This window comes from Indicator indicator, chromosome 2 (genome assembly GCF_027791375.1).
Source record: "Indicator indicator isolate 239-I01 chromosome 2, UM_Iind_1.1, whole genome shotgun sequence".
NCBI classification, from domain to species: Eukaryota; Metazoa; Chordata; class Aves; order Piciformes; family Indicatoridae; genus Indicator; species Indicator indicator.
Window position 1 is genome coordinate 28,074,709 of NC_072011.1, and position 17,135 is coordinate 28,091,843.

The 17,135-nt window shown below is 44.7% G+C and overlaps 1 protein-coding gene across 1 annotated transcript in view; it reads right to left on the reverse strand.

Moving 5' to 3' along the window:
• FRMD1 (FERM domain containing 1) overlaps positions 1-3,795 on the reverse strand; it is a 30,556-nt gene extending 26,761 nt beyond the window's left edge. The window contains exon 1 of the mRNA XM_054397569.1: positions 3,700-3,795. Within this exon, the coding sequence (XP_054253544.1) occupies positions 3,700-3,795 (96 nt within the window). The remainder of the gene's footprint in view (positions 1-3,699) is intronic.
• Positions 3,796-17,135: the final 13,340 nt, after the last annotated feature.

Genomic DNA, 17,135 nt, shown 5'->3' on the forward strand with positions numbered 1-17,135 from the left:
AGTAGCAGAGGACTCTATTTAAAAGCTGAACAATCAGATTCATTTTCTAAGTGGCATGCTTTCACACCTGAGGGAAGAAAAACCTGCTTTAAGATAATTTGTTCTAGGGAACTAAGCACCTCAATCTTATGTAACACTTAGCTCTTAAACTAGTGATTTGATTCTGAACACAGCAGGCATGTGAGCTACCACCTTGTCCATTCTCCTTCTGGGACTTCTGTATCAAATTTTACTCCTAGGCTTCATGGCTACTAAATACTAATTACACCTGCAATTGCTGTTCCCTCCTTTTGCCTTCCCCTCTGCTCAACGCAACCAACCATTCTCCTTGCATTTTTCAGTTGCATGCTTCCCTTTGGCCTTTCCTGACTTCGCACATGGCTCCTGTGCCAAGCTCCATTCCAGACACGCTATGAATCATTTCTTCCTCTGATACTCAGCTTTGCCCTGTGTCAGACTCTGGGCTTTCTTTTACACATGAAATTAAGCCCAAAGTGAAGTCAAATGCAAGTTTACAGGAAGGTAACTCCTACTTCACAGTCGCTCTGTGTGTAAATATTCACATGTATTGGTTACCTATCTTGGTCTCTATGCTTTAAAAAGAAAAAAAATAAATAAAAATCACCTTTCCTGCTTACACCACAACTTAAACACTTTGGACCCATGCTTGCCATTCACCAATACACGGAACTTCACTAGAATTTCCTCCCTTCCAAAAATTTCTGCATACACTCCCAACCTTTCTCCAGCAGCTAGGCAATGAATAACATCTGCTGTCACTGCTTCTGAATTACTCAAACACAGGCACAGTGGCTGCCTGCCCTGCTCCCCTCATTGGCAGCCAGACCTTCACTAGTATAGGTCACTCACCTTTATTCAGCTGCTACCACCCTAGATAATTTTCAGAAACCTAATCATAAAAACAAGTTGATATTGATCAACAGGTTCAAAACTATCAGGCAGATAAGCCACAATGTTGGCAGATAAACAAAACTGAATAAAATGGATACTGTGTCAAGATCTGTAGTGCAACCACACCAATTTTACTTGCACCAGTCTCACTCACAGTGTGCCTAAGGTGCCTGGTGTTCATATTCCATCTCTGCTGGAGCTGCCTGGAACAAGGCAGACTGCTTTGCTCTGTGCTCCTCCAGCAGAAACTTCCCACTTTGCCTTGCTCTCTTTGAGATGGTTAGTGAGCTGCAGCACCTACTAGTTTTCCTCACTACTTTGCTTCTCATGTTCACAGATGGTCCCAGGAAGACAGTTTTCCTCCTCACTTACTCCTCAAATTTACGAATACATCCAGAAAGGTGGATGCTAAAGTTTGTTAAGAGATATGCAATTATGAAGAGACTTTAAAATGGCTCCTGCTCTTCTCTTTTCAACAGCACTATCTGTGAAGGGCATAAGACAAATCCATTTTAAAGAGCAGACTTCACCCTACATGTGACCACATAAAACACATATAGGTAAGGTGGAACACATTTATATAACACATATAGGAAAGGTGGAATTTATATGGGAGAGGGGAGAAAGGAATTACCTGCATAAATACTGTGCTTATCATGGGAAGGATCTATAATTTATTCTGCTGGAAGGATAACCATTCCTATCTACCTGACCAAGCTGCAAGGTTGTTTAGTATTTGCATTCCACACTGAAGAGTTAAAAAGGCTTTGGAAATCTTAAGTAGTGGCATTATTGTTCTAATAAATGCACAAAGTATCATCTGCAGTTGTGTTAATTAAATTTAGATTCTATCATCATCACCAGAAAATTGCCTTGATAATCCTCAAAAATAAAAATAAAATAAAATCCACCTGTGAAATCTTAATTGTTTTTTGTTGTTTTAAAGGGGTATTGTGACAAAGACAGGAGCCAAACAAAAAGCTGGTTTTGGTGACTTGCCCAGCTGTAACAGGTCATGTTTCACTCTCTATGCAATTAGGGCACAACTGTGTGTTGAAGTCTCATGTTTTGGGCCAGGCAACTATTCCCTTTCACATGCAGGCATCTCTGTGTACACATTTTCCCAACTTCCCAGCCACCAAAGCAAAGGGCAGCAGAAGCAAGGAGGGAAAATGTATTTAAAAGGGCCGCCAAGGGACAAGGCAGTGATGCTCAAGATGGCCTAACTTTTGGAGAGGCAGGTAGACACAGTACCTTCCCTGTATCCGAGACAACACTCAGTGAGAAAGACCATTTCTTATGATTATTAAATACCCTGGAGATATTTAAAAGAGATGTGGATGTGGCGCTTAGGGACATGACTTAGTGGTGGACTTGGCAGGTCTATGGTGGGGGTCCACTCCAACCTAAATGATGCTCTGATTTTATCATAAACTACAAGTATCCAGGATTTACTGTATAGGCCAAGCACTGCCTAAGCTTAATACAGTAGAGCGTGACCCAGCAGTGGTGTCCAGCACAGGCAAGGGTGCATCAAAGAGCCATAATGGCATCTGCCACACCAGCAGGCTGCCCTCTTGCATGCCAGTCTGCACCTTCCCTGGAGCAGGGTGGGCTCCACTATCTCAGATCTTTGGCATCTCTAATAAAAGCTATTATAAGAAGGTGAGATTTAGGGTCAGCCACAACAGACCATTACCCAGGTTGGTACATCTGCCAACAAGAACTTAATTTTTTGTGGCCTGTATAAAAGCCATCAGATTGCAAAAGCCTTCTGGGGCAGTAGATGGGCTTGGTTTGAACCAGTATCTAGAAGCAGAATGCCACAGATTTTGCAATAAAGCCTTGCTCCATTCAGACCTCGTGGCTGTTTCAGTTCATGATGATGCACTTAAGCACAATAGGTAGGAAAATTCCTACATGGATTTTGAAGATTAGCATGCATAGTTTCAAAAGCCACTGTTTCAATCAAGTGCTTAAAATAAGTTTACTTCAACTGTCTTCCCCCCCACCCTGTGCCAAAAGGGGAAAAAAAACCTCACCCAAAACAAAGCAAAACATCCCCAGCCCACACACGAGTGCACACGTGCTCACAAGAGAGCACTTATCTTTGAGGATTTCTTGTCATCTGAACACGAAATGCTTCTGTCAACTGAGTTTCTCACAAGTTCAAGGAGCAGGCAGTGTTGCACAAAGAGGTACTGAGCCATGGTGGACATCATGCCACACCGGACTGCCAGCTGACCTGGTTCTACTGTCACTCACACACACACAGGTATTTGAAGCAGTGATCAAAGAAATGGAAGTTATTTACCTCTAGGTTTTGGGGTGTACTCAAAGAAGGGGAAAAACCCCACCCTCAAAGGCTGTTTACTCTGCCTTAGAATCTTTGAGAGGACCTACAAACTATTGAAACCAGAACATCAGAGCAAATGGTCATGTGTTGGGCAGGCTTGCTAAATCATCAAGGCATTTCGAGTTCAGTTCTTGAAAAATTGCAAAATTATGATCAGTTTCAAAACCATTCAGAGAGATGAAAAAATAAATAACAACTGAGAAAGAGCAAAGGAGACCCCTGTCCAAAAAAACACAACCTGCAGTTTTAAAGAACTCTGAAAGTGAGTGGAAGTTCCTCAATTAGAAAATGGAGCACCAATTACCCTAAGCGGGCTAATAGCCTTTTGGTCAGCAGACTGGAATCAGGCTTCTGGGAAAACAATGAGAGCTAACAAAACTGAACCCCATCAGCAACACAGCCACCTCCTGGCCTCCCCCCCAGCCACTCACCCCGACAACTAGGCTGAGCTGCTCACGGGTGGGCAGGAAGACACAGACACTCCGGCTCTCCGGCTGCATTCTGCCTGCCAGCAGCACCCTGCTCATGGTGGGCAGCTCTGTGGGGGCCAGGGTCGTCTTTCCAGGCAGGTATCAGGCTCACTTCATCCCATGCACCTGTCAAGAAGGTAAATGCATCAGTGCCATGATCCTGCTGGTGCTGGGAGAAGCCTCCACAGCACAGATTTGACAGGATGTATTTCTCCTTACTGTTAAAAAAAACCAACAACCCCAAAAAAACCCCACAACAACCAAAACCCAACAACAAAACCCCAACCAACAACAAAACACTCATTTTACAGCATCACAGCATAGCCCTGTCGGAGTTGATCTTTAAATAGCTCTTGAGTCCCCAGGAGAGCACCATAAAGCAATCACATCTCCCTAGATTAACAAACCAGACGCAAGGTTTCAAGATATGTGTAAGCGATAAGGCAAGTGACACCACAGACTGCTTCCTTAAAACACCCATGAGAGGGAAGCACCCTGTCCTTCAACCAGGTACCTCACTCTCAACAAAAGTGAAGATTTCAATGAGCCATCAGCAGGTGTGTGTCTGTGCAGAGGACTGCTGCTGAGCTGTATTCTCCCTCACCCCACCCATAGTCCCTGGGAAATTGGCGTCCCAAATCCTCTATACTTAAAGGAAGAGGTGGAAACACAAACTCATAAGGCTGACTCTCACTTTTTGTGAGATGAGCACTACCAGTCTCCTCCCAAGCGCTGAGTGCAAGCTGCATGACCATCTTAGAGCTGAAGTTATGATAATAACAGAAATGACAGAAAGAAATTCAGACCACACCCTGAAGCACAGTAGCCAACATCATCTAAACACTATAGCTAGGTTAGACAGTTTCCTCAGCAACTTGTGCCATTTTATTTACAGCGCTCTACTCCAACGCTTTCCAAGATGAGAAAGCATCGTGTGGCACCTGATGAATCTGGCAGGATGGGGACAGGCTCCTTCAGGGTAGATTAGGGATGAATGCCAACAGAGACCTGAACCAGCAAGACACCAACCTGTTATGGGATCCACTCCATCCTTGCATATGATTTAACACAAGTCAAACCCTAACTGCCCCTGAACAACGTCACTCTGGCATGACTCCCTTCCACCAGCAATTCCTGGACATTCATAAGCAGACCAGCAGAAGTGCTGCTGGCCCACAAAGCCCACCACACCCCCAGGCAAAGGCAGCCAAATACCCTGGCTCTGGCTGTGCTACTCTCTTCCACTGCCCAAGGCACTGCCTGTCTTCTCAGAGCAGTCAATGAAGGAATGCAAGGACTATTCCACCTCCCCTCCAAAACACATTCAGGGATAAGGAAGCATTAACATCACCTGCTTCCTTACTTATGATAACACAACACATACTATATATGAATGTATATGTGCATGTGTGCATTACGTGTAAGTTTAAAACCATTTGGTATTTAAAAATCACATCTGTCCTGTTTGAAAATATGGCTGAAGAAAACTCAGATTTACCCTTCTCTACAATTCTGTGTTCAAATGACGGTTGCTTGGTTTTTTAAGGGTTTCTTAGTGTGCTTCATTTTGCTGTTCAATGGCTTTTTTTTATGGTTTTTCTTTCTAATCAAATAAAATATCTGCAAGTGTCCTTTTTGCAAGTACAAAAGCTGTTCCACGCACCTCCTTCCCTGAGCTGGCATACATGAAGTTTCTTAATAAAAACTTTTAAAAATGCAAGCTCTTTATGATGATCATGTCTTAAGAGACAGAAGGACACAAAAATTCCATTTACTCTACTAATGAAAAGAGGGGGCTATTATCACTACTTCCTCCCTCACCCTCCCCAAAATCAGAATTTAATTAAACAAAAACTAGGAGTTTTTAAAAGGAGATTGCTCTAATTTATAACTAAGTCAGAAAAACTCATTTGACTTCCTAGGACAGGTGAAAGCTGCTATTAAATGAAATAAAGAGAAAATTCTGATTTATGCTCTTCTATCAATGTAATTATACTGACAAGCTCTCTTAGGCTCTAGGCTACATACTAGTAACAGCTGTATATAAATTACAGATCAGTACAGAACGAGTTGAGGGCAACAGATCACCATTATTATCGCCAGCTGATGTAATACATGCCATCAACTTAATCAACAGCATAAAGACCTTGCAGTATGGGTTCAAGCTTTCCAACGTAAGGAGGTTTGTCTTGTCAAACCACTCCACTAGTCAGTGCACATTCCTATTTGCAAGGAGAGACGACCTCCAGGGAAGACATTAATCCAGCTCATAACAAAACTGAAAATAGGACAAAAAAGCAACTATGAAACACATGTGCACATGATTTTCTCTGGATAACTGAAGAAACTGAATCCAACTTCCTTACAGCCTCTATAAAACAAAGTTTCTGGAAAGCTTTTCCTCTGGTCTCACACCTGCTTTGTCTGTTTGAATTTTTAAGAGAACAACTGTGTATCCTGGGAGCAAGCAAGTCAGAAAAGAAGGGGAGAAGGTGTTCTTCTTACATCTTAAACAAACTTGTGGACCTCACCACAGCAGGTAAGAGGTTAAAGAAGCAAGGTCCTTCATCTGAAGGGGGAGGTTAAACACAAGCCCAGCTTAGCCTTCTCTTCATTAGAAGTATGTTAGGATGTGATAAAACAATGAATCATTAACTTGCCAGCAGTGCATGTTTATACTTTTTTCTTTTTCTTATGAAAAAGTAAAAAAAGAAAAAAGAAAAAGTTGTGAGCCAAGAATAACAGCCTAGTGAAAACAAGTGGCCAGAAGGAATGCTCTTACTTACAACATATGCAGATTCAGACGCCCATATGCCATTCTTTTGTTTACCATAGATTTCAACCTCTTAACCTCAATTAAACCCTAAAATCTCCAGCAAATGCACTGCAGATGAATTCATAAAAGCTGAAGTCAATCATTGACCTCTGGGACACCATACAGGTTGTTTGGTTTTGTTGTTGTGGGTTATTTGTGGCTTTTTTGTTTGTTTGTTTTGGGTTGGTTTTTTTGTTTGTTTGGTTTTTTTAATAACAACACTTCATGTTTTAGCTCCTGTAGAAGTATATTTTGAGATGTAATTGCTTGGTCAATGGTCCAGCAGTCTATCAATGAAACAGCCAAAGGTGCTATTTATTTATACTCTTGGTATAAGTAAGGAGGCTTATTAGTGCCCAGATTGGTGGCACAGCTTATTCAGTACTGTTTATTTTACCTAAATACACATGTAGCTGAGCTTTGGAAAACACAGTTGTCATTAATTTCAAGACTTCTCTGATTTTACAGCTTAAATATGGCCATAAAAATTCATTAAGAAAAACCTTAATCTTCCTCTACTCTCTCCCCAGCTCCTTCAGCTGGCTCCCTTCACCAGATCAGCACCTCAGCATTTGCTGTGTCAAAACATGAATTCCTGAGGTTTGCCTCACAGAGGGCTAAGAGCAGGGAGGCAGAGGAAGGAGACTGTTTGCTTTGAAGAGCCAGCTAAATCACCTCACACAGCCCTCATAGACATTACCACAACCAAGACATGCTACCAGTGATCTTGGGGCCATGCCACAGCTAGGCTGTCTAGAAGCAGGTCTCATCCAAACAGCAAGTGGGACTGCATAGCCTTATGAGTGCTGCTGTGTATTACACATCACTTTGTGGGACCACAGCAAATTGAGTCCTAATTCTGATTTCAGCATCCAGGTACTGACACAATTACATCTCAAGGGAATAAAGCAAATAGACGAATGAACAATCACCTACCAAGTTAAAGCAGCAAAACAGAAAAAGTCCTCCTCAGTTGAGAAAAAGAACAAGTGTGTTTATCTCAAAAACACGTGGAAATGTGCTCTGTAAGATTTATTACAACAAAACATCTTGGGAAAGCTGTTTTTGCTAGCGGTGAGAGAAAACGCACGATGAGCGTCTTCCTGATGACACTTTACCAAAGAGTCCTTATGGAGTCCTATCAAAAACTGTCCAGCAACAGTAAGACTCAACATTGTCCAAACATTATCCAGACATGCCTTAGGCTTCTAAGACAATGAGACTCTCAGGCTGCAGTTTCAAAATCAGCTTAAGCAGCTTTAATCAAGGCAGTCCCCTTCAGCAAGGCAAACAGACAACTGCCTGGAAACATACGTACCTTTGGCAGCAACTTACACTTGGGCTGCCCCATATTCATTCACAGCCTCACAACTGAGAACTTCCCTCACCTTCCAGCTATTTTGTCACCACAGAGGCATACTTCAGGGCACCGGTACTGTCTTCAAAACAGAGTAATAAAAAGCCTGATCAAGTAAAAGATGTAATGCTAGTATATGTTAGCCTTTCCGAGCAACTGTAAGACTCCACCTACCTCCTTTGACTATTCCCTGTGATTTCTCTGGAAAAACACATCAATCAGGAGAGAGGGGAGGAAAAAGTTGCTTGTCAGGCCAGAAAACAAGACTGAAGCTATGTAACTTTATGTCATGGCTACAGATGATGTGAAAAGTGCCACATGTAACCAACAGCGAGGACAGCTAGATTGTGCCCTGCAGTGAATTCCCAGAAGCACACTGACTTTTCAAATGTATCTGCCTCAGCACTACTCCATGACTAGCATGACACATTCAAGGGTAAGTGCACCACAAGGAGATACGGTACGGAATTTGGTGTCCACACTCCTCCTTCTGGTGCAGAATACAGGCCTGCCTTCAAAAACTGAACACTATTTAGTAGGAAGCCCCTATTCAAAGCCATTGAATAAGGAATACCAAGACATCTACCAGTCACTTAGGTGCTCTAAAGGACTGGATCCTAGAACTGATGCAGTTTGGCTAAAAAGACGGATGCAATACTGGCAGCACAGACAACTGGCTTTTAGTCCACAGATGTTGGAGAGACAACTGCGCAGACCTTCTACATCTCCTAGCATCACCTGTTAGATGCATGCAGTCCTCTCACAGGGATAAGATGTGGGCCTGGCTCCCATGTTTCCTTTAGGATTTTCAAAGCATACAACGGGAGATGTGTCCAAAAACTCCAGGGCTGTGGAGACCTAGCAGACTTTGATGTCAACCTGCACTTTTTAGGACAGATTGGAAAGATGGCTGAACACTGGTCTTAGAAAACTACCAACATCTTTTTTTCTTTCTTCCTGTACAAGCAGCACTCCCCGGTGACACCAAGTTTAACAATAGAGAGAAAAATGCTCTCTTGTTAGCATTCATCACAGGATCACACACAGCTTTTAGTGAGGTATGACCGCCCACGCTCCATGTTTGTGTCACAAAGTCTTCCTGTCTCATGTCAAGCATCATAAGTGACTGCTAGAACATGAAACACTCTTGAGTTCATACAACATAGCCAGTGTGCTCAAGAAGAAAGGATCTTCCAGAATTCCCAAGGATACCCGTTCCTAACCTGGGACCAGGCTGCTATACTACCTTGTCAGCTGTCCTAGTTCTTAAGCTCAAAGACAGAGGACAACTCTTCCAACCTACAGATGGCAGCACCTTCTGGTAGACAAGTAAAAGCGACTCATGTTTTTGGGCACACATTATACTTTACTGCTACTTAATAGTCCCCAAGGAGAGTAAAAAAGGCTTAGCTGAGGACAGAGCTCCAAAGCAGATACTCCTGCAGTGCATGCAAGCTCAGTGGCAGGGCAGCAGTGGCAACACTACATAAGGTGGCTGCCACACTTCCATCCAACTCTCCCGTGGGACTAAGAAAACCTCTTCATAAATTTGCTCGTTGTGAAGACAACCCATAATGAACCACCTGGCTCTTAGTCTTTCCCTGAAACCAAAACCCAGTTCAGGAGCCTTTTGAAAGAAACAGACAATGAGTACTAAAGGCTCCAGGTAAAAGGGACAATAGCATGTGGCTTCTTGAAGAACATTATTTTATCAGAAGCACATGCAAAACTTATCAATGTACATGCTTTAAAACAATAACCGAACAGTAAAATCTGCAGTTAGAGCACACAATTTCTTTCCAGCATGCCTTTTTCCTGGAGGGACAAACATTTTCTTGCCAACATGTGAAGAGCAGTGCATCAACTGATCATGTCTTTTCACTGACTGGTAAGAGTAGTAGCATGTACTCTATCATGTAGACTACCAACACCAAGGTTCTCATTACAATCAATTTGTTTACTTCTGCACAGTCTAATAATGGACTTGATAATTGACAACCAATTGCTTACAGGGCTTCCTCATACTTCATAGATCAAGTGCAATGAAGTTTATGAAAAAGTAGCAACTGCCAGTAATGACTGGCCTAGGAAAATGCACAAGCATAAGAAAGAACCAGCACACTACAGGACAAGACATGGACCAGTCTCGGTGTCCATTACATCTCACACAAAGGAGCTCCAAACAGCCTGCTCAGAAGCACAAACTTCTGTTCTCTCAGCCTGATGACCAAGAGAGCAGTGCATGAGATCTTGCAAAGGTTAAGGGAGGTGAATTACTTGCATCGCTACTCAGTAACGGCAAGCTTGCTTCCACTCAAACACACAGCCATACCTCCTTAGAGATGGACCCTAGCAGAAAGCTTATTCATGGCCATACGTATGCAAAGAGTTCCATATGGAAAACACCAGTTTGGTACCTCAGTGGGAAGGACAGCAACAGAAGATACTTCAGTTTGGTGCTTCAGCATTCACCCTGCACGCTTCTGCCGAGCAATGCAATAGTAAAGATTGTTCATCTTTTTTATCTATGGGAAACAGGAGAGGCAGAGTACAGATGCACAACTGCAACAAGGTCTATAAAATCAGGGACCGAGGCTTCCTTCCAAGCCACTGCAACTGTCAGGAAGCTTAGGAAGTAGAGGGAGAGCAGCAAGACCTGGTTTCTACCAGAACTCAAAAGGAAAGCATATTTCTGTATCATGCAAATAAACTCTTCCTTCATTCTCTGTTCTCAGCAAGATCAATTCTATGAGTATGCAGACAATGAAATCTTCTAGAAAATAAAAAAGCAAGCACTTCATGAGCAATATGTGGATTTACAGGACAAGTAAGAACAGATGTGCTTTTACCAATATATCATGTAAAGAACTCTTCTGAGGAGAAATAACTTTGCTACCAGTAAAAAACAAGTAAAAAACCCCAAACAAACCAACCCCAAAGAAACAACAACAACAAAAGACCCTCACAAACCAAAACAAACCGAACTTGGCTTACTTCCCCATAGGAAGGGGAAAGTCCACTGCTGATCTCATAGCATTTGAATCATAGTCTAAATACCCAGACCAACCAGGCAGCTTCTGCAACAGCTTGGCTTCTAACTTTTCCCCCCCTAAAGCGAACAGCTAGTCTTGAACATGTTCAGAACAGAGGGGAATACTGATTTATGTAAAGTGCATGGACTTCCAGAAAGAATAGATAAAACTCCACCTGGAACACAGCTTGCCTCAAATTACAAGTGTGAAAATGCCAATCTACCAACATCTTGACAAAATTAACACAAACAGCAGGGTCTTTATGATTAGATTCAGCTTCAGAGACTGCCAGACATTCACTTCAACAAAGTGATGGTGAAATGGAAAGAAGTGGCTAAAAAAAAAATACTTAAAAAACCCAAACAGCTTCACAGAAAGTGCTGCATTTTCGAGGTGATGACGAATTTTGCAAAAAGAGGAAAGAGAACAAACCCAAAACAAACAAAGCAAGCAAACAAAAAGCAAGCATAAAAAATGTTTTAACAAGAAGCAAACTACTTCCTTTGGCGATTCTTCAAGTCTTCCTGTCAGAGGACTTCTTTTGGAATGAGATCACCATTTTCACTTATTCTGCTTCTAACCACACACTATGAATTAAGGTACCAATGCTAAATACCAGCAAGATAATTGAGGAGCAATGCGGTAGCACAAGACTTTCTGCAAGGAAAAACAAGTGTAACCTTGGAGCACAATAAGCATGCAAGTGATTTACACTGTCATGCGTTGAACAGTAGGGCAACAACTTTTACTACACAAGTGAACTGATACACAGTTAACCACTGGATTCATACAATTTTTACCTGCAGTGTGGTAACAGAAAGAGTGCTGTACATTTAAAGCACTATCAGCTTTACTTGAAAAAATAAACAAATAAAACCCAAACAGCCACCACCACCACCAAAACCTAACAACAACACATCACCCACTACCTGAAAACCAAAATGGCATGGCCCTTACCTGCTACCAAAAAAATTCCACTACCAAAAAAATTCTGCTATCAAAAAAGACTCAAATAATAAAACCCCATCTAAATACTTTTTTTGTTTGTTTATTATTTTAAGGACTTTTTGCATTAGAGAAAAAAGGTAACACAAATTTATTTCCCACTGGTGTTTATCCCTATTTAACATATTTCAGTTAGCAACAAAAATCCTTAGTTGAAAAAAAAAAACTTGACGGAGTACAAACAGTATATTTTGGTCAAACACTGAAAAGAATCACTACAACTCATGTTCTTCAATGGCATTTTTGCTACTGCTATATTGATTTATTTTTGCTTAGACTTCTGCTTTTGCCTCCCCCCCACCACCTTGGGGTTTTTTTGTTTGTTTGTTTGTTTGTTTTTTTTCTTAAAGTGATATCAGCAAGAAAAACTAATTTTCCTCCATTTGGATTCTACTTCCTTCTGATTTTGCATTTCTCAACTGAAGTCAAAACTGGCTACTACGCACACTCAAAATCACCAGTGCTGAAAACAGAATAGTTTGATTAAGAAGTCACAATTAAATGGGAGGAATAAACAAAAGAGTGAGGCCAAGGCATTCTGTTGTCATTCCAAGTTTTCCAGGAACAAAACAAAACACGCCTGCCCCCTCGCCCCCCCAAAAAAACCCTCAACCCCCCCCCCCCAAAAAGAAACAAACAGATGAATGGGAAAACAACATCCAAAGGCTTGTTTTAGTTGTTTTGTTGTGGGGGTTTGAGTATTTTTATTTTTTAAGCATTACTCCAGAGATCAGCGTTAAAAATATATCCTCATTATTTTCTCTAGAAAAGTGCCCTATGCTTTTGAAATGTTTATTGTCAAGACTTGGACATCATGGCTGTTCTCTGAAGAAGGGACAAGGTTCAGAGAGCATATTACGTTTTCCTCGTGTGCTGGGGAAAAAAACACATATGCGTTTTAAATGCCACCAGGGAATTAACCTGAGAGCTCATCACTGCTGAGCAGCAGGACAAACATCTCTCAATGCAGAGGACGACAATTTCTCAGCACAGGAAACCCAGAGAGTTTCCCTGTTAAGTTTTTACTAAGACAGAATTCAAGAGGTGGAGAAACAACAAAGCTTTCCTTTTTGGCAGCCCTCCCTTCGCCCAAGCACATACACGTGCTGGGACACTCCTCTCCTTCCTCATGTACCATGACAGCAGATGAAAGTCTGTCACCACCATTGGATCATCCCCAAAGAGCCTGTGGGATGACTCCAGCCCTTCGCCCCGAGGCTGCCTCCGACGTGGTGGTAGGCGCTGGTGGAGGTCCAGGGTGCTCGGCTTGCTACCCCACATGACTCACCCTGCATGAGATGCTACATTACACAGGGACCTGCACCTGCTAGGTGGCACTGGATGGACCCAAAGCCATCTCGCACCACTCGGCCGTGGCCATATCGCTCTTCCTCAGCACCTGGAAGCCGGGTGGCAGCCAACTAAGTGCCTGCTGGGGCACACTGTAGATTCATGCCATCTTACGCCTCAGCGGATCCCTGTGGGACATGGACAACTGCTCATGGTTGTGCCAGAGGTTTCTCGTCCTGCAGCTGGTGGTGTTGCTGAGACAAGGAATGGCATCACCTTACCTTCTAGCACTAGCAAGACTCTACAGTGACAGAAGACGACGGCAAAACTCTTCCAGAGCCCAAATCCCTCTCGTTTCCAGCCGGTTTCTGCCCACCCTCGCTGCCTCTGAGACCCACAGCTCCGTGCTTGCAGCTACCCACGGCATCAGCCTGCTCTCACCGCTGCTTTCACGGCAAAATTCCCCGATAACGTAATAAAACTGGAAATCACTGTGGCACTTCACCCGGAATTCAGATCTCCCTTCACCGACAAAGTTGTAAATCTACTGTTGCAGACACGAAGGTACCGATAGACGCACTGAAGAGGAGCCTCCCGCAGTGCTGCGAGCAGCGAACACCTCTCGAAGTGCCTCCCCGCCCACGCTGCCAAGGGCCCGTTCGCCTCTGCCCGGCCGGCCGGGCGGCAGGCGCCGCCGAGCGCGTCACGAGTCTCCCCGTTCAACCAGCCGGCTGTAGACACACCGTCCCCACGGGCTTCCAAAGGGTCACTCCCCTTAGCCTGCCGGGGCAGGTGCCGCTCCCGCCCCGCATTCGGGACTCGGCCCCGTCCTTTGTCACCCGGCAGCCCACCAGGGCCGCGCCCGCCCCGCCGCTACTAGAGAAGCCCCAGATGTACGCGGGAGACGTGGGACCTCCGCGCGCCGCCGCTTCGACGGAGCGGAGCCCTTTCACTTACCGCGGGGTAACCCAGGTCGCGAGGCTCCGCTGTCCTCTCCAGTGCGGCATCCAGCGCCAGCCGAGCCGAGCCGAGCCGAGCCAAGCCAAGCCAAGCCAAGCAGCGTGCCAGGCGGGGCAGGCGTCGGGCGCACGCTAGTGCCCTGAAGGAGGAACGAAGGTGGGGGCAGGCCAGGCGGAGCGAGACACACCCCACGCCCTCGGGCCGGGCCGGGCCGGGCCAGGCCCGCCCCTCCCCGCCCCGCCCTTCCCCGGGATTGCCTGACTACACCGGCGACAGCCCGCGTGGTGTTCTCCCACCCCTGCCTCGCCGCCGCCTCAGTGAACTGGCAGAGACGGGCAGGGAGTGGGCGCGGCAGACCCGCGGCATAGCCTCGGGTTGGCAAGCGTGGCCGTCAATCTGCGCCGTGGGCTGTGGGCTGTGGGCGGGACGGAGGGGAGGGGAGCAGGGCGGGGAGACAGGTCGGTCGGTGTGGAGCGTCCCGGACGGTAACGGCGCTGAACGGAAAGGGGACGGGTGGTGTGTGCGTGGCGGGGGAGGTCCATCGGCTGCCGCTGGGGGAGCCCGCATGTGGGCAAGTGACAAGGGGCTGACTTCGGGGGTGGCGGAGTTTGTCTCCCTTGGGAGGCGATTTTATTTTTGGCAGAATTCTGTGTCCTCTGCACCGACAGCAAGAAAGTCTCTGTTGGTGAAATGTTAACGAACAGTGATCACAGTGAGGAACAAGAACTCAGTGCAGGTCACTCTGCCCTGCGCATGTTGGCAGGAGAAGTGATACCAAGTATAAAAAGATGCAGTTGGAGAGTCGGGGTCACATTTGGAAAGGCTGAGTGCCCTCTGGGGCCTGGAAGCCCACACGTGCAGGAGGCAGCATTCTTGAGACAGAGGTGACGTGCATGTGTGTTAGAAATCTGCTTCTCCCTCTCTTCTGCATTGTAATCTCCTTTGTAATGCAGTATTTTCAGAAAGAAGGCAAAAGTTGCCCTCAAGTTCTGTAGTGTTGTTCCCATGTAGGCCATGGCTCCATTTCCTAACATACCCAGTTGTATGTGAGGGTGCAACCCACATGGGGACTGGGATGGCAGCAAGCTGCAAGGAGAGCAGATGGGAAGGCTCAGCATTGTACTACCTGGCTGGAAAAGAGTTGAAATTTGCCCATACCACAAGAGTGAGCCTGACTTGCTGGTGTGATGTGGCCATCTAGGAGGATGAGGGAAGCAGAGCATCAGGTCACCTGTCCGTGCTCCCAGGTTTTTCTGCATTTTGGGTTGGACATGATACTGGGTAAAGTCTCAGCTTTGGCAGCATGGATGCCAACATAACCTCTGCCTTTTCCAAGATGGATTGTAATAGTGAGGCTGCTCTGTAAGCACGAGGGCCCAGCCCTTTCTTGTCCCACAAGAGTCCTCTTCGAGAAAATACTGGCATCTTACTATGTGAGCAAATGTGTAGGCATCTCGTCAGGAGTGGTTCCAGGACTTTTGAGTCCTAGATGAATAGAGGAGCCCCCCAGTGGCCAAGGTTAAGTCCTTCATGGCTTGTCCTTTAATTAAGCCTAGGCTAATTCACACAGTTACTCTCTCAGCATGCTTCTGCTCCTAATGCTGCTTTGAGGTGCCTGATGCGTTTCACAGATACTGAGCTGGCATGACATCTCCTTTCTGGCCATAAAAAGACCTCACTGTCCTCTCCTTTTTACTCTTTTCAACTTCAGTGTTTGTCCATCCCTCCATTTGCTGATGACTGTAGCACTTTCCTTGTGGTAGTGCTAGAGCACTTCAGACTGCTAAGTTGGTCAAACTTACTCAAGGGACAGAAAATTCCATCTTTTTTTTACTGGACGAGTGATCTATCATGTTGGTGAATTACATTGTCTGTGGAGTCATCCAGCCAGTGCTGGAATCAGCATCTTGTAATATCATCACCTACATCTCACTTTCCCAGCATGGATTGTGGAATTCAATGCAAGCACAGGGAATCCGGTGCCCAAGTGTATGCTCCTTTGTTGTTCTTGTTTTTATTTAACCTGCCCAATATCATGTATGAAGCCTGCAGCAGAGCCAGCACAATGTTCTGATCAACAGTAGGACTTTCTGTCATGCTCTGACAGCTAGTGGAGAACTTCAAATGTTAGCAAACAGCTCTGAACAGTTGCTGCATGCTTCTGGGATTTTGGATAATTTGAAAATGATACAGCTACTTAGAAAACTTGTGGATTCACTTTCTGTGACAGGGTCACATGTGTAAAGGACCACATCTAGGCTGTTGAAAGAGGGATGAGGTTCATGGCACACCATGTTAACCAGCTGTCCTCAAGTTTCCCAACAGAAACATTAGGGTTCTCACCTTAGTGCTATGTTTCCTTCCCAGAGATCATGAATAGCAGAGTAACAAAAGTGTGAGTTGTGTGCAGCTGATGCTCCCAGTCTAGCCATGGTCAGAATGGAATATAGTGTAGTCAGGTATGGTTACCTTAATTAGAAGTATGGTAGTTATCCTGCATAGCTGGTCTCCTAGGATTGGCAACAAGCTGCATTTTGAGAAACATCAGAACCGCAGGAAAATGGAGATAGCATTAGCCTGTTTGTTTTTGAAGCAGACTTCAAAGTGTTGGAGACTGAAGATAACTCTGTTCCAAGGAAATACCACAGCACATTTTCAAAGCGTCAACTCCAACTCTCCTTCTTGCAGTGCAGATAAGCAATTTCATCCAGCTTGCTCTGTGATGTGAAAGTTGGAGAGGGGGATTTGTAGAAGGATTCTTATAATCCAGTTTCAAAAAATTCAGAAAACAGAGCTCCTTTTGTAAGCGTACATTGCATGCAGAGTTGTGCCAAAGTCAGAGGGACCACATGCAAAAGTAAAAATTTGCACATGCAGATGTCTTTGCTCATTCATGGTCTTGTCTGCATTGCATGTAGACAAAAAAATATCTCCGTGT